At 42.1% G+C, this 27,020-nt stretch overlaps 1 protein-coding gene across 1 annotated transcript in view; it reads left to right on the top strand.

Moving 5' to 3' along the window:
- The window catches only part of CIB2 (calcium and integrin binding family member 2), a 109,053-nt gene that overhangs the window by 52,741 nt on the left and 29,292 nt on the right, over positions 1–27,020 (top strand). Inside the window, exon 3 of the mRNA XM_034784972.1 lies at positions 12,956–13,067. Within this exon, the coding sequence (XP_034640863.1) occupies positions 12,956–13,067 (112 nt within the window). The remainder of the gene's footprint in view (positions 1–12,955; positions 13,068–27,020) is intronic.

Raw genomic sequence — 27,020 nt, forward strand, 5'->3', positions numbered from 1 at the left:
TTTCCTTAATGGTGAATTGTTATCCTGGGATGGGTTAGACACTTGCTATTTATATTAGACAAACACAGAAACAGATGTGCTATGCTAGATCTTTCTTGTATTTTTCTTCTCCTTTATTCGGAGTTCCATCATTTCCTGATTGTATCCTTTCTCGTCTGCCAGGATCTGCATCTGAATCACGTCTGCATCTGGGACATAGGGGAGAAGGGGCTGAGTCTCTGCTTTAAGTAGCATTGCATACACAATGTAAAGGTAATTACAGAGTTACAGGACACGGAAAAAGGATATAGCAACAACAGGTTAATTGAGTTACAATAATATACATTAAACAGGATGTAGGTAGAGGAAGACAAATACAATTAACATCTATTCTAAAGAGTGAATTGCCTAGATATACAATAGTACCTTTTAACATTCTTTTGAAGCTCACCCGCCAATGAACTGGTACACTTAATACTTCTTTGAGGTCTTGACCTGAGCTAGCCAGCTGCCAGTGCCACATAAACCACCTCCTATTTCTCTAAATACACACCAGAATGCAACTTTAATTCTAGATATTATCAGCTAAATTATGAACCAGTGGCTCTAATGGAGAGGTGCACAGTTGACTACATAGGTGTACATAGGGTAAGTTCAGGGATAAAACTGGTGGAGTAGAGCAGGTCACATGTTCAAAAGTGGCCCTTCCTACACTTTTTAGGTGTCTGTGTTCTCTCCCCCTAGCATCAGTCTCCACATGCTAGCAGGAGTTTAGAGGGGTGCATCTGTGGACACAGTCCAGTTTCAGCAGTGATTGCATCCCATAAGGATGCAGTGGGTACCCCAAGGAGCCTCCTGCAATCTCTTCCTTACCTCCCCATGCCAAGGACAACTGCCCTGAGAAACTGAGATTACCTTATTTTATAGGGCAGGGGTTCTCAGACATCATTGGACCGCAACCCCCTTCTGACAGCAAAAATAACTTCACAACCCCAGGAGAGGGACCGAAGCCTGAGCTCACCCAAGCCCCACTGCTCTGGGCAGAGGGGCCAAAACTGAAGCTCAAGGGCTTCCGCCCCAGGCACGGGGCTTGTAACCTGAGTGCTGCCCCCCAGGGCTGAAGCCCTTGGGCTTTGGCTTCAGCCCTGGGCAGTCGGGCTTGGGCTTCAGCCCTGAGCCCAAGCAAATCTAAGCCAGCCCATGCAACCCTTTTCAAAGGGGGTTGCAACCCACTTTGGGGTCCCGACCCACTGTTTGAGAACCGCTGCTATAGGGAAAATGTTCCATTCAGAAGGTGCATTCTCAGCACGTGCACAACAGCATTATCCTGCCTTAACTGTTTATTCATGTCACAGTGTTTAATCACTGGATTAACTGTTACTCGAGCTAAAAATGCACTCCCTCTTCTCCTGTACTTTATGCAGTCATCCATTATCCTGAATTAAATGTTTTACAATAAAGCAATTTTTTGTAAAGTTCAGCCATGAATATCATTGCAGCAGGCGATTCCATTCACTTGGTCCCATCTCCAAAGATTCTCAGAAACCTGTCAATACTTCCTGTCTGTCAGACTCCAGAAAAAAACAGGGACAGCCTTTGTTTTTTGTCTAAAAGGTTAATTATTTACAGGAAGTAGCTGGAAATCCTATTCCACTTCAACGGATATATTCCCAGCTCTCCGTGCTCGAGGATCAATGTCGGAATAAACAGTATATGAAAAAGCATAGAAAAAAATCAATAGATACATTTTAGTAAAAACATCATGGCAGTGAGATGAAAAGCCAGGTGATCAGACAATTGCCTGGGTGAGAGAAGAGATAGAACTTAGGGCTGAATGGGAGAAGTTTGTGACTCTGCGTTTCAGTTTAGATTGTCAGACTTGTCTCTCTCTTCAACTGAGAGTGAGCTAGAACTAAAGCCTATGGGCCCAATCCTCAGCTGGTAAAAACTGAAGTACTGGTCCATTAAGTAGTAGATGGATGGGCCCAAGAAGAGAGAGATCTGATCTGTGGTAACAAAGAAACAAAGCAAACAATAGAGAATAAAATGTTATTTTTTCTACCATTGGGATGGTGGCATTTGAACCCTTTCTGCCCTTTACCTCACAATTCCTCTCTTGTCTCTAACTCCCTGGTATTTTTATGGGAGGGTGGAAGGAGGGAGGACAATCAGATGGGTGAGCAGCTCAGTCAAAATTACTGTTAATTATTAAACCATTTACAGAGTACCCTGCCACACGTCCCTGCTTTCACAGCTAGCATTGGCAGAATGGCTCTGATAAGCAGCTGTTAGTTCAACTATCTTTAAAAATAAACCTTTGTGTGTCTTCATAGAGAGATTTCCAGGTAAAACACATAGGTGCATTATTAACAAGTACAGGAAGGACAGATATTCAGGTACATGGTGCTGTGTTTTTCTACCTAAGAACATGCATTTTCCTTCTGATTCTAAAAACCGAACTTAGTTCTCTGATCAGAAGTGTTGTCCAGTTCTAAAATTCTGGCCATGCTTCCCAGCAGTAGGGCAAACAGGAATCGGTTTTATTTACGATCTCTGATAAGCTAATCACATGGAACATACTCCTGTCTGTGTCTTTCTGCCTTGTTGTGTAGCTTAATCATTCTAATAGCCTGCCAAGGAACATTGCTTGTAACGTTCCCTTGGTGATGCCTCCTAACATTCATGGACTGCTGAAATGCCACAAAGAGATGCAAATGTGCTGCAGGAATATCGTTTTCCTTTATACAGTTGCAACAGCTAAATGTTTAAGCAATGAGAAAAGCACAAACAAGGAGACAGGATGCATTGGTCAAGGAGGCACAACTCTTGCACAATTTTACTTCCCAAAATGCTTTACAAGGAAGCTAATTACGTGAAATGGGTCCATGGTAAATAAGATGAGCACTATTGTTGGACTTACACTGGAAGACACAAGTGGCTTGGTATCCTGTGGGACAACAAAAGCAGTTCTGTAATCTAATATGAAACTCAGTTGCTTTTCTGAACAGGATGAGATTGACAACACCATACTCTTATTTTGCAATTGACACTCACATATCACGATGAGCCACATCAGAATTTGGACCCATTTCTATATAAATAGATTGATTTGGTTTCTCTGGATAGGATAGGGGGTCCATTAGCAGGAAAGGTCCTTTTATTACTCTTGGGGTGTGTTTACTTTGTGCTAATGTTGTATGTGTCACAGAAAGACTGAGTCTCAGTCTTCATACTGAGCAAAAATAACAGCTATTCCAACTGCTGCTCTCCTCCTAACCCTCCCCACCACCCACTCACTGAGCCCTCATCCATTGCTCTTATTTTAAAAAGTCAGATACTGCACACAAACACAAGTCCATGATAGCTGGGATACATCGTTGCCATCTCTCACACACCTGCCCAGTGTGTTGTTCCTAGCAGAATGTTACTTGCATGGGGGACATCATTTATTGTGACACCACTTAATTTGGTGAGCAGCACAAGACACCTTTGTATTTCTACCAAAATTTCACTCAAGACTGGGTGAAATTCTACGCTCTGTGTTGTGCAGGTCAAACTATGATCCTAATGGTTTTCTCCCAGCATAAAATCTATGAAACACAAACTGTTGCTCTGATTCCAGCAAAGCATCCTAAGATGAGCAATGGGGAAATGCTACTTTGCTATGTGTGACAAAGTTCCTCCTCTACCTTGGTGGGTCCTGCGCTTATTGGCAGATTTGGTCACCTCAGAGCTCTTCCCCTCTGGTGGAGCCCACAGTCCGGGTCAACACTTCCTATGTCTGATCAGGAGTTGGGAGGTTTGGGGGGAACTCAGGCCCACCCTCTACTCAGGGTTGTAGCCCAGGGCCCTGTGGATTGCAGCTGTCTATAGTACCTCCTGTAACAGCTGCATGACAGCTACAACTCCCTGGGCTACTTCCCCATGGCCTCCTCCAAACACCTTCCTTATTCTCACCACAGGACCTTCCTCCTGGGGTCTGATAACACTTGTACTCCTCAGTCCTCCAGCAGCACACCCTCTCAGCATCTTATGCCTCTTGCTCCTAATTCCTCACACTCACACCATAAACTGAAGTGAGCTCCTTTTTAAACCCAGGTGCCCTGATTAGCCTGCCTTAATTGATTCTATCAGCTTCTTGATTGGCTGCAGGTGTTCTAATCAGCCTGTCTGCCTTAATTGTTTCCAGAAAGTTCCTGATTGTTCTGGAACCTTCCCTGTTACCTTACCCAGGGAAAAGAGACCTACTTAGTCTGGGGCTAATATATTTGCCTTCTAGTACTCTCCTGAAGCCATCCTGGATCCCAATAGGATCACTCTCCTGAAGCCATCTGGCCTGACCTTGGCATGTATGGTTACCTAGGAGGTCACATTAATGGCTGTCCTGAGGGAAGTTCTGGTGGATGGACAGTACAGAAGCCAGATAGGTAGGGACTAATGAGAGAATTGGAGAAGAGTAAATCTAAGCAATATGAATAGGCACACTTCATTGTAGGTGTGCTTTGGAATGGAGTCCAGAATGATACCCAGCTGTCCCATTGATAATACATGTGGGGAAGCTTAGAGGGAATGGAATACCGTATTTTTGTAGAATGAAACACCATTCCAGTCTCCAAAGGCTAAAAAGGGTTAAAACATTAATTAATCCTAAAAAATAATATGGGTTTGGAGGTTTTGCTTTCAGCTGCTTCTCCCAGTGCATTTAGAGAAGCCCTTGCAAATGCTGTTTAGAGAACTGTTTAAAGCTAGAAATGGCTGCTTTATCTCAAAGTGCATAGTATTTATGAAACTGCATATTGGACAGAGTCAGCAAACTATCTGTGTGATAGCAAGTACTGCTGAAATGTGATGAGGTCAGTGGGATATTTAATTTCTGTATAGCCCAATTCTTGCTGTGCATTGTAGTTGAAGAAATTATTTTCTTAAGATACAGGCAAAAAATGCTAACAAGACTTGGACACCCCTTTTATGTTCAGCTCCATCTGCTCTTTGTGATACTGCCACAGCTGCAGTGAGAGGGGGACTCCAGAAGGAGCTGCTAGCGGGATATTTTCCATGAAGACACCTTGACTCCAGAATGTGGTCCCTCACCTTGGGGTGAAACAGCTCAGTTCTTATATAAAGAATACCTGTTGGCTGTGGTGTTGAGGCCAGGCTGAGGCCTCAGGAGGGAGAGGTTTTAGTGGGGTCTTGCTGCTTGAATGACTGGCTGGTTTAATTAATTCTGTTGTGCAAGGGCTCAGTACACTGCTGTGTCTCTATGTGACTTATCAGTCCTCATCCTTGAAGAAAACCTTCAGAACACTTTAAAAAGACAAACTTGGGAGCTTAAATTCATTTCTCTGCTAGACACTAAAAATCATGCACTGAACAGACACTGGATTTATGGTTTATTACAACAATCTGTAATCCATTAACCCCCTCTTTTTGTCCTATGACTGCAGAGGTGTTAACAGGCCGCTCTATCTTGAATGGTCCCTTACAATATGTGCTAACTACTTAAAATCATAGAATCATAGGGTTAGAAGGGACCACAAGGGTCATCTAGTCTAACCCTATGCTAAGATGCAGGATTTGTTGGCAGGATATGCTAAATAATCCACCATGCATTTTGCTGTGACACTGGAAGTACCTTTCCCAGATTTGAAGAACAGCTGTGTGTAGCTCGATGGCTTGTCTCTCTGACCAACAGAAGTTGGTCCAATAAAAGATATTACCTCACACACCTTGTCTTTCTAATAGCCTGGGACTGACACAGCTACAACTACACTGCATACATAATATCTGTGAGAACTGTTATTTTAATTGTTTCCATGCCTGCTGGTGGGAATAGATTTATCTAAACTTAAATAAACAAAATTAATAATAGCAGTATTATTATTTTTATTGCAGTAGTACCTAGGAACCCCAGTCATGGACCAGGCCCCCATTATGCTAGGTGCTACATAAAGACATGATAAAAAGACAATCCTTGCCCCCAAACAGCTCATGATCTCAGTATAAGACAAGACACAAACAACAAGTGGATACAGACAGTGGCAGTTACAGTATGCAGCACCTAACATCTTCAAAGTGTTTTACAAACAGTACCTAATCTCTGTTCATGATTAGCAAGAGTATGAAAGTTTCTTCCTTGTGCAATAGAAAATGAACCCATACTATTTTGTTGCAAAGTTATGTTAAGGAAGCTAAAGATTAATATAACCATCAAGGAAATACAATATAATCATCAGGGAAATATAGGCTAAAGTTGAAGCAGAAATAAATACCTGCAAGATATCCTTACTGACAGCTGGAGATTAACCACTGGTTATCCTCCCTCTGAATTTTATCTCCTATCACATGGGAATGTGAGAAACAGTTTTCCTTGAGTCCCTTTCACACTTGGGGTCAAATCCTGACCCCCCTGAAGTGCATGAGAGCTTTGTCATTGATTTCGCTTGGGCCAGGATTTCACTATAGGAGTCTGACTTTTTTTTCTGGCCCCATTCTATCATTATTCATATACCTCCAAATTGCAGCACCAAAACTAGTTAACTGAAGCTGTATGACAAAAGGCATTGTAAATTCATTTGATAAATCACAAGCTTGCTGACAGAGGACCATCCATTAGCATGTAACCACATTCATCATACTGTGAGTGTGCTGAAAGCTTTTGCACAGTGATAAAGAAAATGTTATTTCAATAGTTGCTGATGGTTATATGAGCCAGAAGCTGATTGAAATGAGCTTAGAGAACCTTCTGGTGTGCTGCTGAATATGATGGTCAAGACTGTGGTTCTTTAGTGTTTGCACCCTTTGGATTGTTTAAACAAATGCATCTCTAAAAAACTCTTCCCTATTCTTTTTCTATCTAAATAACAAGCTGATTCATGTCATTATTGGATTCTTTTCATGATCAAATTTAATACCAACTAGATCTACAATAGATGGGAGTCCTGGGTGTTTTTATATGCTTATTTTTCAGCACTTGATGTCGTAAGTGACCTCTGAAAAATGCATGGAAAGAGAACATAATCTCAGAAGAGCACATAATGCAAAGCATATATTGTCCTTTGGAATGTTGCTCAGAGTAAAATTAAAACATCTAAAGTGCAGTGGGAGAGGATGAAAGAAAAAACATGGGGGCACAAGGAAGCAGAAGTAAAGAAATGAGATTATAGGGGGCACATTGTAGCTTTCAGGTTTCACCCACTTTTATTGCAGGTGAGCTTGAATCGATCAAGTATCACTTGAGAAAGTTTATTTGTGGCATTTCTCAGGTGCCTAACACCTTGATGTCTAAGTGCTGAGTGAGTTCTGAAATTGCTCTGGCCCCGAGTATATTTGCTTATTCTGAGTAGTACCTTAAACTCTGAGTAGTCCCACTGAATAAAACAGGATTACTCAAAAATAAGATACTATTCAGCATGGTGGAACAGGGTCCTTGGTGAGCATGCAAAACGTCATGATGCAGTGACAACCTTGATCATGATGACGTTGGGTTATAACATTGTGTAGTATCATGACTTACCAAGAAAACATCCTAGCGTGAACATCCTGATCTTGTGAGTCAGGAGCTTGTTCTGTGGGACAGTTTAAGAAATTGGCAGCCTTAGAAAAGAGATGAGAATAAGACTTGGAGCCTGATCCTTGTAGTTAGTGGGGGCTGTGTACTCATGTACCCTCAAATCAAGCCTATAGACTGGAAGACAATAAGTATCTTCTCAATACTGTTATTGTTTTTAAATAACTATACACAATAGTGCAGCCTCGTGAGGATCGGCCCAGTGTAGGGGCCCCTCAGTGAGTCAAACACAAGTCATTGGGCTCGATATAGGCGTTATTGGGTAAAATTCTATGATCTGTGATATACAAGAGGTCAGACCAGATGATCTGCTGCTCCCTACTGGCCTTAAAATCTATGAGTTTATGACACAGAGCTAGTGTAGAGGCTTCTATGTTACCTCCTCTTCTCCTGCTCCTGGTGCAGCAGGTATAACTGAAGGAGAAAGGGGACATGGCTGGAGCTTCCTTATCCTCCATCAAACTTTGGTTGCTGTATCAGGCCCTTGTGCCTTTTGACAGCCAATGTAATTTAGAGCAGCTCTTAGGCTGTTCTGTGTTACACCCGGCGAGCAGAGATGCATAGACAGGTCAGGCGTCTTTGCAATATCCCCCCTGAGGTGCATTGTGTGATCCTTAGCCATAGCCAAGGCTCCGAGCCAAGATGTATAATTCTGTCCTCTGGGGTTTGGTGATTATCAGCAAGCTAATCAGGCAGTGGTTTATAAATGCTTTGTATATCATGTGCCTAGATTCCCTTGATGAAATTACATCTGTAAATGTACATAGATAGGCTATATCATACTGTCATATAGTACTAAGAACATCCTATAGAAACCTTCCAATAAATTGAACCTATAAAGGAAAAATATGACTTTCATTTTTCTACTAAATGCATAAAAAATTACTTTAGCCAAAACGTTACACATGGAATCTTGGAAGCATAAATGAGATTTTTAAGGGCTCTAGAAGTGGTTAACTGTGTTTGATAGCTGTGGGGACATTAACTTCTCTTAACATTTTGCTCTTGGAAACCTTTGTAAAACAGTCTGGCCTACATATGACACTAAAGAGCACATCACAGCTTGACACAGCTTCTCTGTGAAATGCACTGAATGCAGCTGAGGAGAATTGCAGAGAAACAGCTGACAAATTATAATGCTGATGCAGATCAGCCTTTATGAGACCCTTCAGATATTTCTTGCTGTATAGCTAGGTGATATAAAATATTTAGGCACAAATAGCTGTATAAAATCATTTCAAGGGGCACTCGACTAGATGGCATAGGGAATTGGTACTGTAATGCAATCTTTCACTTGTAGATCATTGATACTGATCCAAACTAGGGGCCAAATCCTGCAGAGAATGAAAATTGTCCTTATCTTCCCATGAGACTAGTCCTTACTCAGGTGTGTAATGCCATTAAATTTAGTGGAGCTACCTATTCATAGATTCCAAGGCCAGAAGGGACCATTGTGATCATCCAGTCTGAGGCTGTGAGTGAGGGTGTTGCAGGATCAGACGGCAGGTCAACAGTAAAGAGCCTTTGGCATTGTTAAGTGAATACATGCTCTCAGTAACAGCAACTACTGAGCAACCTGGCTGTATTTTCCAGTACAGCCCAAGGTTAAGTTTCCTTTATCTCACTAGAACATATAGCAAATCAATGTCAGTGGCAAAGTGACTATGTTATCCTCCTCTAAACCTCTCCTTAAAACCCATTTATGCCATGCTGCTGGCAATGATTAAGGCAGGTGGTGCACTGTGCCCACTGCTTATTACACTAATTATAACTGACTCTTTGTTCCCCCGTGTGTGTTTGTATCCACCTGTTGTCTCTCATCTTCATTAATCTGTAAGCTCTTTGGGACAGGCACTATGTGTACAGAACCTAGTATAGGGGAGCCTGATCCCAGAGTGGGGCTCCTCGGTACTACTGCAATACAAATAATAAGGTGCAGCAGTGGTGTGAGACCAGGGCTCCTCTGAACTATTGCAGCTGGATACTGGGATACTGACAAGTGCCTTCTCTGGTATTTGCTTCTTTTTTGCTTTCTGTCTTGTGACTGGATCTCTGACTCACAGATGGTCAGGGCAGCCATTATCACTGAGCAAATTTATAGCAAATAGTGTGTTAGAATTTCACCTCTTTCCCTATGTGTGAATTGTCCGCAGAGAGCGAATGATTTTTTCTTAGATGTGGTATTCTTTAAAATTAGTCACCAGACAATTTTTGCAAATAATGTTTGGTCTGCAGGTTGTTTGAGAGCAGTTCATTGTGAGTATATAATGCCCAGAATCTGAGCTCAGTTAGATTTGATTGGGCACAAGGTATTTAGGCTCCTTGAAATCAGTGGAAGATAGGAGCTTAAATACCTTTGTGGTTCTGGGCCACTGTTCACATGGGATGGTTCTGTTAGAATCAGTTTACTGAAGCAAAGACTCATGTTTGCAAATTCAAAAGTTTGTTTCCTGCTAATGTTCTTCAATGTTTTCTTTAAAACTGGCTGTTTCTGCAAATGCTGCCACCCATAAACTCATTCACTGGAATATTTGCCATGAAAGGAAACAGTTGGGGTGCAAGCACATTGGAAGCGACTTCATTTAGAACCAATATTTGTGCAGTTTTGCCCAACTCATGTGGGGACAGCTCTGAGCGAAGAACTGAGCCATAGCACTGCCACGGCATCTCCATAGCACTGTTTGGAATTTGCTGTAATGCTTTAATGAAAGATCTAAACTTACATCAGTACCTAAGGATTTAGTGAATACAAAAAGCCTCTGCCTCCCCTGCTCCCAGTTTCCTCCCTAAACAACATTATTATGTATCATTATTATTTTATTTTATTATTTTAGTATTATTTTTATTTATTTATTATTTTATTTCATTTTGTTATTATTGGCATCATAGGCTGTGTTTATAGAGTGAAATTGGGTTTAGGAAGCTCCTGGTTTGCTTCTCTATGGGGAAAAACCTAGTAGTGGTCTATTGCATTTCAACACACTAGTTTGATTGATCAGCTGTGGCAGTGGTGGGCAAAATAGTCATGTGGAGTGCGTGAGATAGAAGTATCCTTTGCAGACTGGTATAATTCATTGCTACACTAGTGGGTCAAAATCTCCTCAGTGAAGGGTGTGCAGGTAGAAAAGGGAGCTTGGTTTATGTATCCATGGCCCAACCAAGGATGCTATTGTCCACTGGGGTGACCACGAGCACAGTCATGTATCCTTTGTCTTTTAAACACCTTTTTGCCCAGGTCATTGGCCCTCGAGGGGTATGTCTATGCTACACCCGGGGCAAGCCTCCCAGCTTGGATCCACAGACTAGAGTTAGGGGGTCTCGCACTAGGATGCTAACAATAGCTGTGTAGACATTGCTTTGGTGTTGCAGCTCAGGCTGAAACACCCCTGCCTCAGGCTTGACAGCCCAAGCTCCAGCCCCTAGCTACAACATCTACACAGCTATTTTTAGTGTGCTAGTATGAGCCCTGCTAGCATAAGTCTGTGGAGCTGGGCTGGGAGTCTCGCTCCCAGAAGCAATCTAGACATATTCCAGATGACTCTGTTCTTGCATCACTGCATATCAATTGCATAGACATACCCTAGCTGATCCTGTTCTTGTGTAGCTGCACAGCAAATACATCTAATGAATGGCCATGGGCCACATTTGCTGTGTGGACATATTCTATAGACTGGGTCTGACCCACCCACGGACTCACCAGTTCCATACCTAGCTTATTGTATCCTGACACCTATGAATGCCACTCCTGCTTTGCACCCTGATAGGGGTCTAATGGACATTACTTGCCGTTTGCATGTCAGGTACTGGATCAAGCTCTCTTTATTTTCTCAGTGGTATGCAAAGGTTTAGAGAAAATTATGAAAGCAAAAATAATTAAATTCATAGATCTAAACAATAAAGGGGATGTATTGCAACATGGGTTTACCAAAGGTAGATAAAGCCAGACTAATCTGATTTCCCTCTTTGAGAAAATAAATGATTTTTTTGATAAGGGAAGCTCAGTAGATCTAATATATTTGGACTTCAGTAAAGCATTCGGCACAGTTTTAATTCAATTTAATTAATGTAATTCAATTAGGGAAGGTGCGGTCAGTACAAACACTGTAAGGTGGATAAGGAATTGGTTAAAGAGAAGAAAACAACAGGCTGTGCTGAAAGGTAAATTATTGTATGGGAGAGAGATTACAAGTAGAATTCCTTAAGGATCAGTCTTGGGAACAATCTTATTCAGTATTTTTATTAATGACCTTGGCTGAAGAAGTAGGAGTGTGCTAATGAAATTTGCTGCTGATGCAAAGTTGGGAAGCATCGTCCATACAGAGGTGGATTGGAGTATTATACAGGAAGATTTGGATGAACTTGAAGACTGGACTGACAGCAATGGATGGAAATTCAGAAGTACAAAGTGCAAGGTCATCCATTTAGGGTCTAATAATAAGAATTTCTGCTACAATTTCTGAGGGCTCATCAGTTGGAAGTGTCAGAGGCCATAAACATATTCAGGCTGGAAATTAGAAGAATATTTCTAACCATCATAGGAGTGAGGTTCTGGAACAGCCTTCTCACAGGAGTTGTGGGTCAAACAACTTAGTTAGTTTTGAGAGAGAGCTGGACAAATTTGAGTGCAACTGTGACGGGTTGCTTGTGATGGTGCGTGGCAGGGCTCAACAGCCATGGGGCTCACTTTTGGTTTGTATCCTATGTTTCTAAAGCTCATGCTTCACGGCTTGAGCCAGCCACTGGCAGGAATTAGGAAAGGATTCACCCTTCCCCCTCAGTGTATTCTGGGAGGTTTTTTATCTCCTTCCTCTGACGCATCTGGGATGGCAGTGGCTGGAGATAGGTAGGGTGGGCTAGGGCTCTGCGGTGACATCAAGCTTTCTCTCTATCAGGTGCTTGGTTGGCTAGTTCTTGCTCACGTGCTCAAGGTCTAACTGGTCGCCATATGTGGGGTTAGGAAGGAATTTTCCCCCAGGTCACATTGGTCATGACCTTGGGGTTTTTTTGCCTTTCACTGCAGTGTGTGGGAGTAGGTCACTTGACAGGATTATCTGGGTATATCTCATTTAATCAATTCCCTGCCATTGTAGGGGCCTCGAGCACTGGTTCACTTTGGTCCCTCCCATTGTCTGCCTATGGCACATGATAGTTTAGTCTCCTGTGGGTCTCATTTCCATTGGTCTCATTTCTATTGCTGGATTTAGTGTGCTGGGTGGTGTTGGTGTACTCTGTGATATACAGGAGGTCAGACTAGTTGATCCCTTCTGGCCTTAAATGCTATGACTCAAGCAGCAAGACTCTTGTTTTAATAAAAGTAAATGGGGCCTAAAGCAGCAAAACAATGTGAGCCTGTTTACTGAATGGAATGGAATTAGTTACTTAAAGGACTTCTTTTTTGCTTGTTTGCAGGTTGCACGGCCGATACCAGGAAATGGCACCGAACATTGTGCCCATGGACTACACCAAGGATCCAGATGTTAAACTACCTATACAGCTTATAATTAACATGCCTGAACTAAAGGTATTGCTTCTAACTGCTTAAAAATGGCATCATGTTAAATTTGCCTCAAGGGAGTGAGTTTGATACCATGGTTGAGTGATAAATAATGTGAGAAGCTGAGTTCCTCCTCTTCATATTCCAGGCAGGACCAATGTCAGACATTGGAAATGATTTATGTAACTACAGGAAGTACAGACTTCCCCATCACCAAGGGAGCCAGGACCAGTACTTGAAAGGGTGGAGAGGTGTCTCATCACGATGTCAGCTGCATGTATGCAACTCCTGTTGAAATTGATGGAAGCAGTATGCAAACAACTGATAGGGCCCCCCAGGAGTTCTTGGCTCCTAGATCTGTGCTCAGACCACTAAGCCAGTAAGTCTTTCACTGTGATCTGTGGAGAACTTGCTGGTGGTCTTCAGAGAGCTGGCTTATCACAGGTGCTGGTTCCTCTTCCTTGTTTCCTGATGCTAAATTGCCTAAAAAAGAAGCTGAGAACACACTAACTACTCCCCATATTACTTTTCCATATAAGCAAGAGCTTGTGTTGCTACAGGAATATCACATGGTCTTAGTGGGAGGAGAGGGTGTCCATAAGACAATCAAAATGTGGTTCACATCATGCAAAAATTTGGAGTGAGAAATATGAGTCTACACATCTATCCTTTAACTAGTACAGCAACTAAATGTACCATAGTTTAATAGGACAAGTGTAGATTGTTAGACACCATTTAACCTTTTGAAGCAAAGTATTGAATTGTACCAGTTATGACATAATATGTTTGTTTGTTTTTTATGTAATATAAAATAGGTTAATAGAGTTTCTATGTACTATCATGCAAAAACCACAGTCAAGACACTGCTGCCGTCATTTGAAGTGTCACCCAAATATTTAAGGGAATGGTGCAAAAATGTAACTGGTGGTCTTCATTTCAATGGTTTAGAAAATCTCCATAATGTAGCACAGCAATCAGCACCTGAATGGAAGCAAAAGCAAATGCATTATTTTTGTGAAAAAGTAAATGTACAGTTCTGAAGTCAGCATGCAGTGAAACGCATTTAAAGCCAAACTCAAACCGAAGTTCAGCACTGTTAGTCCCCTGACTACCATGTCCGGTGCATGCTCAGGGCAGGGGCAACATCATACATGTTCCCAGAAGCCCATTTGACTCAGAAAAATGTATTTATTGAAGCACCAGACATGATAGTAGATTTTTTTGACGATATCTAGAAATATATAATTTGTTTAATGTAAATAGAGAAATGAAGGGCTTTCAACCTGTAAGAATTTATTTTATAAAAAGATCTTTTAAGACTATTTTTGAGAACTTCTGGCATAATTATGATTTGCCGGAGGCCTAAAACATGTAGTTCAATAGTAGGATTCAGGAAGAAAATTGGAGGTTAACTGAGGGTTCTTTTGTGCTGGGATACTTTGATTTCTTTAGCAAGATCAAAACATGAGTCTTGTAGTATTTATAAATTCTCGTTATGTGCTAACCGTTTAGGAGGCAAGAGAGGGTACAAGAAGATGCAGAAGGCTTTCAAAAGTTGTTACCAAAAACGTAACCAAGAAATACTTTACCAAAAAGTTCAGAAAAAAGTCCTCATGTGAATCAACCTTTTGAATGCCATCAGTATCATAAATACCACTGTTACCAGCATTATAACATATTGATATTCAAATTTTATCACACGTCACTTTTTTGACGTTAGTGATTATCTACCTTACATTGTATCAAAGTCACAATGTGTGATTTAACTCATTACTCTAAAATTAGGACAAATAGACTTTCTACCCTGAAGTTCAGCTGTTCAGCCCCAGCTCATGAAGCTAGGCAACTCAATTCCACCCAGATCAGAATCCAGCCCCAGAATGGTTTTTACTAATTAAGCATACCAGCTATACGGGAAGCCTCTACCCTTGGTTGCCATGATAATGCTATGTATCCAACCAAACATTCCCTGGCACCTCACAACTCATCTCTTGAGAAAATTAGTGATATTTTAACAATGTGGGACAACATGTAGATAATCTATGAATCCAAAAAGATTCCCTCCCATGTTCACCATGATATATAGCATGACAGTAGGAACAAAAGACAAAATAAGGGCAATTCGAGGTTTATTACTTATTTACAAACCTATATATATGCAATATTCCAAGAACCATTATTCTTCTGAAACATTCTGTGAAATGATATGTTTTAAAACATAATGTTGAATTGTTAATTTTATCATTTGTCACAATAAAGAACATTTTAATAGCTTATAATATGAATAGACTATTTTGGAGCAGTAAATATTTATTTCAGAACCCTTTTAATCAGTCACTGATGTCCTTTTACATAATATATCCTATTATTAAATCTATAAAATATTTTTCATAGAGCTCAAAGCATGTGTTAAAGGTGGGTAAGTATTATTCCTATTTCACAGGTAGGTATACTGAGGCACAGAGATTAATAGCCACATTCTTAAAATATGGCCTTTAATTTTAGATACCTCAGTTTTTTAGTGGATAGCTTTAGACATATTGACTAAGATTGTCTGACTTCAATGCCTAAAGTTAGGCTCCTAAATCCATATTTCAGTACTTAAATCAGTGGCCCGATTGTCAGAAGTGTCCAGCACCCAGAAGTGTCCAGCAGAACCAATTACATCTTTGGGCTAGATCCTCAGTTGTGACAAGATACATGCAGTGCAGCTGAGAGGGGAGGGAAAACAAAGGTGGTTTAAAGTCTCCTTTTGCTGCTCCCCAGCCGTACAGCCAACCCCTAGTGTAACTTAGAGCAACACCCATGTTGCTTTAATTTATGCGCCTTTGCCTGTGGCCTGAAGGGGACATTCCAGCAGCCAGGGGTCTATGGCGTGCAAAAGTAACCTGTCCACACAGCCTTCCTCTCTGGCTGCAAGGGTGGATGGCATAAAGCGTCTCTGGTGGCTCTGTTATTCCTAGGGAATTCCTGATTCCTGGGGGAATAATGAGGGGGCCAGATGCACCGAGTTTACAGTTGTTGTGTGTCACTCAGGTGGTGCAAGGCAACTAGAGTGGGACCAAGGATTTGGCCCCTCTGTACCTGTCTATATCAGATAAGTATGCTTATCTGTAAAATGGGAATAATACTTACTCACTGCTCTGAATTGCTGTCAGATTACTGGATGAGTAGTCCTATACACAAGTGCAAAGTATTGTTGTTTGGGGCACTATGTTATACACCAGATAATGCCAGTTGCCAAATCTACGTTGACACAAAGTGAAAGGTGGTTGATCTGAAGAAACTAACCATCTCACATACGTGGTAAATAGGAGGGTAAAGCAGCATGTGCTTCACATTTAACATACTTATTCAGAATGGAAATATGTCCCCAGTTGTGTTTAGCCTTCCACCTGCTGCTGCTTTTTCAGAAACATTGCATGCAAACTGAATTATGCCCCTGTCAGAAATCCAGTTATCACTCAGGGCTGTTTGATTTAGAAACAGTTTCTTTGACTCATCCATCCCCCGCAAGGACATCTTACGTAGATATGAAATGTAACTCTCTAATCTGTCATACTGGCAGCTCACCCATCATGGCAGAATCTAAGGGCTTGTGGAGTTTATATGAAGAGTCAGCACACTTTCCATTTTACATAAGCACCAAATGGAAGAAGTGGGGTAACTGAAGAGCTCTGGGTATTGGTAATGGGATATGAAACCCTTTGGCTTTAGCTCAGTGATATGAACCCAGAACTGGATGGCACTGACAAAAAATGTAACTGTCAGATAGCAGTTAGTGACCCTACAAAAAGTAAGTTGTTAGGACAACTGAGAAACCTCAGTTCTGCTCCCATGTGATGTCAGTCATATGAGATTGGGCCGTTGGCCTTGAGAACTAATCCCTAGAGTGACCAGGAGGAGTCACCAGCTCAGCAGTGAGTGGTGCATCCAATGACAGGCCCCAAATGATGAAGTCTCTAGGAAGCTACCTACCGTGAGAGAATATCAATTGATTAGGTATAGTTCCAATAGAACATACTTGTTCCTAAATTACTAATGAGGCATAAGACAGAAGTTTCTTTTTAAAATGTGATCAGATTTTGAGTTGCAGGAATAAGACTCCCCCTCCTAAGATTGAGGCAGGCTGCTTAGAAAAAGAATAGGATGTAATAGTGTTATATAGTATTTCTTTATGGGCCAGAGTTCTCATAACTACCTTTAAATTCAGCAGAATCTATCTGGTCTTCTCAGTGAGAATATGCAAAACCTTTAAGGCTTCTTGGTTGGCTTTGAGAAGGAGTTTATAGGAGAAAGGAGCTGGATGAAACTCTTGGAACTTGCTTTTGTGAAAACAGTATGACAAAACTCAGTGTCAAATTTGTGGTTATTACACAACAGTTTATTTTTCAGTTTCATAAGAGTTTGTAGATTTCTTGAAAAGATTGCTGTCAGCTTGCAAATTTTTGTTGGTTGAGAAACTGACTCTCAGACTATTTGTAAAGAGATTACCTATATTTCAGTCGCTGACAAATTTGCTTCCTGTGAGGAATTTGGTTGGAAGGAGGGGATTTGATTTCCTATTTTTGCCAGGGCTGTCTTAAAAATTATTTGTATTTATTTGTAGTGTGGCAGCACGTAGAAGCCCCAGTCATGGACCAGGACCCCATTGTGCTAGGGGCCATACAAATAGAACAAAAATAGCCCCTGCCCAAAGAGCTTACAGTCCAACAGCAGTGGTCCCTTTGATTTATGTGCAAAGAAAAGATGCATAATCTAGCTCTGCATTTGCAATTTTTCCAAATGTAATGCCAAAAAGATTGCTGTAGTGGTCTTTCCCATCAGTAGCTTTTCAGCGTCGTAGAGTTGAAGATAAATCTAACATCTGAGTCTCTCTAAAAAGAAACAAACAAAATATCTATTGAATTCTAAGTAAATTTGAGAGATTTCCAGTATACCTGGCTTTTCTCCTACATTTTTTTTTCTTTTTGTATCATTTGTAGTTACTGCCAAGACTGAGCTCAGCACCACAGCCGCAGGATCTGATAAATAGATAGAATCAATAATGCACTTTTCTAAATTAGATTCAGAGGGAATTAGATGTAGAGGAAGAGGGATCACTACTACACACACTAATGGTTGAGCCAGGCTGAATTTAAATGCAACTTCCATAACTCAAGGAGAGAAAGTTTGCTGACGGTCACAAACCTTAATCTGCCAGGAATCATGCATTAATTAATGATAAAGTGAGGGAAGAGCTTCCATTGCCTGAGGAGGATTCAGTGTTGGGATAGGAAAATATATACACGTATTAGGCCAGATGCTCAGCTGATGTAAATCTGTGTGTTCTATTGAAGTCATAGAGCTATGCCAATTTATCCCACCACAGCGGCTGTTAAATTAGGTTCTAGATTCTCTACATTTTAACAGTTCCATTACATAAACACATGCTAATATATCAGGGGTCTTTTTTTTAATCCTAAATGGGCAGCACTACTAATAGCCTGGACCTTGAGGGTTTTTCACATTCAGCTGAAACATGCTGAGCAGAGGTCTTCCTTTATGACTAGATGGCCACATCCAACATGATCATCTTGTGCTATATAAACCATGCCTGACTATAGCTTCGTGACTGAAAAGCCATTGGTAACTTCTCTTTCTAGAGTTAGCTTATATTGGAGAGAGTCTTTTTGTTCCACCTGCTGTCCACAATGCCTTAGGCCCTGGTAACCCTATCAACCTGCTCCTGCAGAAACATCCACATGGGGGTCCTACAGCATTCTCGTTGAACCATTCCACTGAGGATGGTTGGATCTCCACATCCCTCTGTGTTGGCTCCAAGGTCCCCTGCACTATTCCCTGACAGGGGGGTTGCAGTGCAGGGATGCTCAAGGCCATTTTTACACCTTTGATTCTTTGTCTGAGCTCTTCTCCCTGTATTGATATGGCTTGTGTGCTCTGTCCATTGGACCATTCACATGTTTAAACATTTTGCTCCTTTCTGAAATGTGGCAAATAGTAAAACAGAAACCCAAGAACTGCCACTGGATAAAGCAGCACAGACAATAAGAAAAACCCTTTAGCTGGTCATGAGCTGGATTTTTGAGCAGAGTGTTAGGTGCCAGAGAACTGGAGCAATTCTTGATCTGGAAAGACACTGTGCTGAGCTAAGGATACAATAGTCCCCAGTGTCTTTTGTTTGCTCCCTATGGTGAAATGGTTGCACATTTGGCTAAAATATGTCATTGCAGTTAGCAATAGAAAAAGTTTATTAGATCATTGCATCTATTCCTCTGCCTTAGCTCAAGAACTTATCAGATATTAACCTGATACCTAACATGATCTTAGCTAGCATCTAAGAGCTGTGTGACAAGCTCAGTCTCAATTTTTGGCATTTCGTTTTCATTATGTAGGGGAGGTAGTCTGGTTGATAATCAAACAGACAGTTGATCATCCAGATCAATAAAAGAGGAAAGTAGAAACAAAAGAGATTTTAGTCTGGGAAAGGTATGCATGTACATTCCATGTGTCACTCAGGCTACTAGGGTATTATTATCCTTATTTAGCATCATGCATGTGTATTATGCTTTACAAGCACAAATAAAATAACAAGGGCCTGACTTCTGCTAGTTACACTGATGTTGCACCTCATAATGCTTTATGGGAATATGCTTGGGTAAAACATATTCCAGTTATGTCATACAGGGTAAAATGGATTTATTTGGGGTTTGGACCCCACTGGGAACTGGGCATCTGGGTGTTGGAGACAGGAACACTTCTTAAGCTGTTTTCAGTTAAGCCTGCAGCTTTTGGGGGACATGGTTCAGACTTGGACCTGTGTTTGCAGCAGGCTAGCATGTCTGGCTCAAACAAGGCAAGTTTCTGGAGTCCCAAACTGGAAGAGAAAATGGGTTAGAGGTATCAGAGGGGTAGCCGTGTTAGTCTGAATCTGTAAAAAGCAACAGAGGGTCCTGTGGCACCTTTAAGACTAACAGAAGTTTTGGAGCATAAGCTTTCGTGGGTGAATGCCCACTTCATCGAAAGCTTATGCTCCAATATTTCTGTTAGTCTTAAAGGTGCCACAGGACCCTCTGTTGGGTTAGAAGTAGTCCCAGCACATCAGTTCCCAAGGGGTTTCTGTGATCCAACCCGTCACATACACACCTACCCACATTGAAATCAATTTGGAGGCACAGGTATAGCTTAGGGCAGAATTTGTCCCAAGTTCCCTCCCTAGATAAGCTTAGAATGTAAAGGAAATTACTAGAATTGGGTATGACCACAAACAATATTCAGTAAATATTCATTTAAATTGCCCAGAAAACTGGTAAAACAAGCTATAGACAAGAATTATTTGCAGCAAATATGCGGTAAATTCATTTTGATTAATGAATACAGCTGAAAAAATTTCAGTTTGCTCAATAGCAATCCATGACCAAAGGTGACATTTGTCCAATTACTTAAGAAATAATCATCAAGCGCTAGCAATTCCACCTTTCCCTTTCTAGTCAAGTGCTTTACTAGAATCCATATCCACATGAGTAAATTAGTATTTTGGGAAATGTCAGTAGATAAGGGACCTTTTTAAAGGCTACAAAGATACTTTTCTCCTGCTTCTACATCAATTATTGCACTTATTATTGTAGATGCAAGTGGGGTCAAGACGTTTATTCTTTTCCATACTATATTCAAGGCCAAGTGGTGACATAAACCAAACCTAAAATATGTGCTCTCTGGTCAAGGAGTCACCTGGGAATGTCACAGAGTGGCAAGTCTTTGAATAGCAATGTCAAAGCTGAAACATAGGAGATTTAGTATAAAAGCAAAAAAATAGCCAATGAGACCTCGGGCCATAGAGGCTGGGACTCTCAACATCTAAGGATGTTAAGAGTCCAGCTCATATCAGTGAGAGATGGGGATGTAATTCCCAGAGGCTCCTCTGAAAATCTTAAATTGCGTCCACACTACCCCAAATTCGACCTGGCAATGTTGATTTCAGCACTGATCCCCTTGTCGGGGAAGAGTACAGAAATCGATTTTAAGCACCCTTTAAGTTGACAAAAATGGCTTCGTCATGTGGATGGGTGCAGGCTTAAATCGATCTAAGGCTGCTAAATTCAACCTAAACTCGTAGTGTAGACCAGGGCTTTGTTATAGTGCCTTTGTCTACAGGGCCGGTTCTAACTTTTTTGCTGCCCCAAGCAGCAAAAAAAAGCGCCGCCCCGCTGAGCCCCGCCACGCCGAGCGCCACGCCACCGGAACACACCCCCCACCAAGCACCACGCCCCGCCCCCCCCGCCGAGCGCCGCGCCGCTGGAGCACCCCCCGCGCGAGCGCCACACTGCCAGAACCCCACCTGAGCGGTGCGCCCCGCGTCGCCCCCCTGCTGAGCGCCGCGCCGCCAGAGCGCCCCGCCCTCCCCACGGAATGCCATGCTGCGCCGCCCCCTGCCACCCCAAGATTGGCCGCCCCTTACCAGGTGCCGCCCCAAGCATGGGCTTGGTTGCCTGGTGCCTGGAGCCGGCCCTGCTTGTCTACAACTATGACTCCTCTTGGTATTAGTATATGGGTCTTAAGCATTCCAGATGAATCTGCACTATTGATTTACATAACACAAAAACATTTATAATGCAATCTTTTTCCATCCCATTCCTTATGCATACTAGCATCTTATTTGATATTTTGACTACAGCTGCACATTGAGCTAACACCTTCATTGAGCTGTCTACAGTGATGTCCAGGTCCCTGAGCTGACACTGTTAATTGAAAAGGTGTATGTTTTAACTCTGGATATTTGTTATCCATATAAATGTCCAATCTTTTTTTGAATTTTGCTAAGTTATTGGCCTCAATGACATGTATTTCTATTTTTTTTACCCAATGTGCATTGCTTTTCATATGTTAACTTTGATTACCGTCATATTGCACATTGTAGACTATAAAACTCCCTTATACATATCTAGAAAGACAGACAGGATGGACCCAGATGTTATAAAATATTTAAATAATCATCTCCCCAGCCCTTGGTTATACAACTTTTTTTTATCAGCAGACGATGGTCACATCTGCTAGTGAACTTTTTAGCTGTTTAAAGCATCCATCCATGATATGAACATCTCAAGTTAAAAGTAGAGATGGGCCCAAACCAAAACACCCCAAAATTTGGGGAACTTCTCATTCTGACCAGTTCAGGCCAAGTCCATTTCTGTTTAAAACATCTTAACATGACCTCAGTAGTCCACATAGCATAGTATTCTCTTGTTGATGCAGTGACACTCCTCCATTAAAGTCAAAGGGGATTTATGTGCACACACGGAAGGGAGAATACTCTCAAGATTTGTTTTGATATTAAGGCATTTCTTAATAACAACCAAGCCACTCCTGCTTGGTTATCTTGACCTGTTCACAGCCCTAAGTATTTTTAACATGCAATTAGCTCATGCTCACAGTACACAGTGTTCTGAATTCACTGATCGAACCACAGATAAATACAAAATGGATGGGATTAAAGCAGAACATGAATGTTTTATAAAAGGCTTTGGAGAAAAATGATAGAGGTGTAAACAACAAATTGCATGTCACAATTCATAACTAGAATGGCAGAAAAGCTTACATATAATTACACATACTCTAATGGCCAGGTGCTGCCTTGGTGCATTGTATTCCAGGACTGCGTTTCATAATATACATTGTAGCATGTCCAAAAATCAACAGAAAGGGTAATGGTTATAGTAAAGGTGGGTTAAAGGGTGGGTTAAAATAATGAGCCTAAAGATTAATGACAAATGTAATAAGCCCATCCAAAGGGGTTCTGATGATTTCAATCCACCAGACCAATGTTCAAGCAGTCTATTAGATTGCAAAATTCTCAGCATTAACGGTTCTTTCCTGCTTCTCTCTCTCTCTCTCTAATTTATATTGTGACAGGACAGAAAAAGTTTTTTTAACAAGCTAAACCCAGGTTTTGAATTTTACAATGGCTCTTTTTAAAACAATGAATGCTGAAGGGAACTCAAGAAACTAGGAAGGAACACAATCCCACAGTTTATGTGAAAATGCTTTTCCCTTTAAATATTATGAAACCTTAATCTGTGCTCCATAATATCTGTGAGAGTAAGGGGGAGACGTTTATGGCGGTGGGAGGTTGAGGCAAATCGCCTGGCGGACGATTTTGAGCAGCCAGACACCAGGGCGATTAGAAGAGCACAGACGTGCTGTGCATCAGAGAGGCTTTGAAAACCAGTTTCATGACTGCCCAGGCTACAGTGTGACAGTTGTGTGTGTTTCTCCTTGATGCAAACCCACCCCCTCTGTTGATTTTAATTCCCTGTAAGCCAACAACCCTCCCCGCTTTGATCACAGCTGGCAAAGTAAATAGAGTCACTATTGTTTTGAAACCATGCATTTTTTCTTTAATTAAAAAATTCTTTTTAATTAAAAAAAAAAGTGTGATAACTGACAAGGAAGCCCAGGTGGGGTGGGGGAGGAGGGAAGGACAAGGCCACATTGCTTATTGTAGCCACACTAAAAATCAAAACTGTTTGAATGACAGCCTTCTGTTGCTTGGGCCATCCTCTGGAGTGGAGTGGCTGGGTGCCCAGAGCCTCCCCCCTAACACGTTCTTGGGCGTCTGGGTGAGGAGGATATGGAACTTGGCGAGGATGGCAGGCGGTTATACAGTGGATGCAGTGGCGGTCTGTGCTCTTGTTGCCTTTCCTGCAGTTCCACCAGATGCCTGAGCATGTCTGTTTGCTCCCCCATTAGCCACAGCATCACTTCCTGCCTCTGCTCATCATGCTCACTTTATGCTTTCCTGGCCTCTGTCACTGTATGCCTCCATGCATTCAGCTGTGCCCTATCAGTGTGGGAGGACTTCATGAGCTCGGAAAACATGTCATTGCGAGTGCGTTTTTTTCGCCTTCTAATCTGCGATAACCTCTGGGACAGAGATGATAGGGGGAGTGTAGAAACATTTGCACCTGCAGGGGGGGATAAAAAGGGAGAGTAGAATTTAAGAAGATACATTTCTGAGAACAAAAGGGAGACTCTTTCACAGTGAATCAAGCCAATCACAGCAGACAGCACATGTGCTTTAGGTACAAGGTTGCATTTTGCCTTTTATATTGCGCGCCTGCCAGTATGGTGACACATCACACATGGCTGGGCAACAGAATTCGGTTTCCAGGCAGCCATGGTAAGCCAAAGAGTACGCGGGGTTAGCTTCTTCCGCCTTCATACCATGTGGGAATGGTTTCAAACTGCAGCACCTTCCTTTCCCATAGCAAGAAATGCCAGTTGGGTTTGCTATTTAAAAGGAGGAGCTGCTGTTTTCGGATGGATGTGCAGCACATCCCTCCTCCCACCCCACCGTGTGGCTATTCTCTGGGATGATCCCTTTTAGCCAAGCGCAAACAGCCCAGCATGAACAGGGTCCTTTTCTGTTCCCTTACAAAAATTCCCCTATTTCAACCAGGTGACCATGAATTATATCCCTGTCCTGAGGCTAACACAAAAAGATATAGACCAAATGTTGCTTGAATGTGACCAAAACCCAGGACCATTCGCTGCCATGCTTTGTGCTGCAATGATTCCAGGCTACTTGCTACTGGCTTGGCGTAGTAAAGTGTCCTACCGTGGAGGACGAAATAAGGCAGCCCTCCCCAGAAACCTTCCGCAAAGGCTTTCAGAGTACCTCCAGGAGAGTTTCATGGAGATGTCCCTGGAGGATTCCCGCTCCATCCCCAGACACGTTAACAGACTTTTCCAGTAGCTGTACTGGCCACGAATGCATCCCAAGTCTTCAAGGAAAATCAAACATTAAACACAATTGCTTTTAAACCCGTAGTGTAGTTACAAATGTGCACTCACCAGAGGTGCCTTCTCTGGGTTCAGGGTCTGGGAACGCCTTGGGAGGGCATTGGCTCCAGGATGATGAAAAGGTCCTGGCTGCCAGGGAGAACGGATTCTCCGCTTGCCTGCTGCGCATTCTCCTCCTCCTCCTCTTCCTCATCCACAAAATCCTCCTCCCTGTTGCCAGAGACTCCCCCCTTGCAGGTGTCCACAGACAGTGATGAGGTAGTGGTAGGGTCCCCCCCTAGAATGCCATGCAGCTGATCATATAAGTGACATGTCTGGGGCTCTGACCCAGAGCGACCGTTTGTCTCCTTTGTCTTTTGGTAGGCTTGCCTGAGCTCCTTAACTTTCACGTGGCACTGCTGTGTGTCCCTGTTGTAGCCTCTCTCCACCATGCCCTGTGCGATTTTGGCATATATATCAGCATTTCTTCTTTTTGATCAGAGTTCGGCCAGCACAGATTCTTCTCCTCATACAGCAATCAGATCCAGTGTCTCCCATTCAGTCCATGCTGGAGCTCGTTTGCAATTCTGGGACTGCATGGTCACCTGTGCTGCTGAGCTCACCATGCTGACCAAACAGGAAATGAAATTCAAAATTTCCCGGGGTTTTTCCTGTGTACCTGGCTAGTGCATTGGAGTTGAAAGCGCTGTCCAGAGCGATCACATTGGAGCACTCTGGGATAGCTCCCAGAGGCCAATACCATTGAATTGCATCTGCACTACTCCAAATTCAACCTAGCAAGGTCGATTTTAGCGCTACTCCCCTCGTCGGAGAGGAATACAGCAGTCGATTTTAAGAGCCCTTTAGGTCGACGGACTGGGGTTGGATGTGTAGAGGCATTCCTTATAAAATCGACCTAACCTCGTAGTGTAGACCAGGGCTAACAGATTATTTGGGCATAAGCTTTCGTGGGTAAAAACCCACTTCTTCAGATGCAGTCAACTTCATATAAAGTGGGAATCCATCATTTACAGCAGAATGCCACAGTCGTGTGCCTGCAGTTTTCCTTTGAAAGCCGCTGGGATTACTTAAACTCATTGCCGTAGGAATGCATAGTGATTCGGTATTGGCAGGAGAGCAACGTCAACAGAACGATTGTTACCATTCAAATAATGTCTCTGAGTTTTTTAAAACGACACACAAGATCTCTTCCCTAATGTGTTACTAATTTTTATTTGCCATTTGTCATGACTCATGTCATTCTGTCTTTCCCCCCATATTTGGTTTCGCTCCATTGTATAGAAGCACTGAGCTGGGGGTGTAGAGTGATTTAGGAAGGTAGGGCTGCTGCTGGCATTGTATTTTCTGTTTGGCTTAGGAAAAAAGGGTGTGAAAACCAGATACATCATATAAATAATTGCTCCTAAAGAAATAGGGTAGTATGGAAGTGTGGTGCCAGTAGTATATTTGGCCCAGCCATGACTGTACAATATCACAGTCCTTTTTGGACCACATGGATTCTACAAAAATCTGTGCAAGTTCATAACAAAGAAGTAGGCTGTAATTCAAGTTTACCAATCCGGCGTGTCCCTTTATATATATATATTTGATTTCCAAAATGTACTGTTTATTTTCTTGTAAAACGTATAGTGTTAGTTCAATATGACGCAGTTGCAAAACAGGCTAATATCATTCTGGGGTGTATTATCAGGAGTGTTGTATGTAAGACATGGGGGGTAATTGTCCAATTTCACTTGGCATTTGGCACTCAGTTTGAGTATTGTGTCCAAGTCTGGGCACAATGCTTTAGAAAAGATGAGGACAAATTAGAGTCCAGAGGAGAGCAACGAAAAATGATAAAAGGTTTAGAAAACCTGAGCTATGAGGAAAAGTTAAAAAACCAAATGTGTTTAGTCTTGAGAAAAGAAGATTGAGGGGGACCTGATAACTAGGGTCCTACCAAATTCACTGTCAATTTTGGTCAATTTCATGGTCATCGGATTTTAAAAATTGTAAATGTCATGATTTCCGCTATTTAAATCTGAAATTTCACAGTGTTCTAATTATAGGGGTCCTGACCCAAAAAGGAGTTGTGGGAGGGTTACAAGGTTATTGTAGGGGGGTTGCAGTACTGCTACCCTGCCTTCAGAGCAGGGCTCTTGGCCAGCAGCTGCTGCTCTCCAGCTGCTCAGCTCTGAAGGC

The sequence above is a fragment of the Trachemys scripta genome, chromosome 10 (genome assembly GCF_013100865.1).
Source record: "Trachemys scripta elegans isolate TJP31775 chromosome 10, CAS_Tse_1.0, whole genome shotgun sequence".
NCBI lineage: Eukaryota > Metazoa > Chordata > Testudines > Emydidae > Trachemys > Trachemys scripta.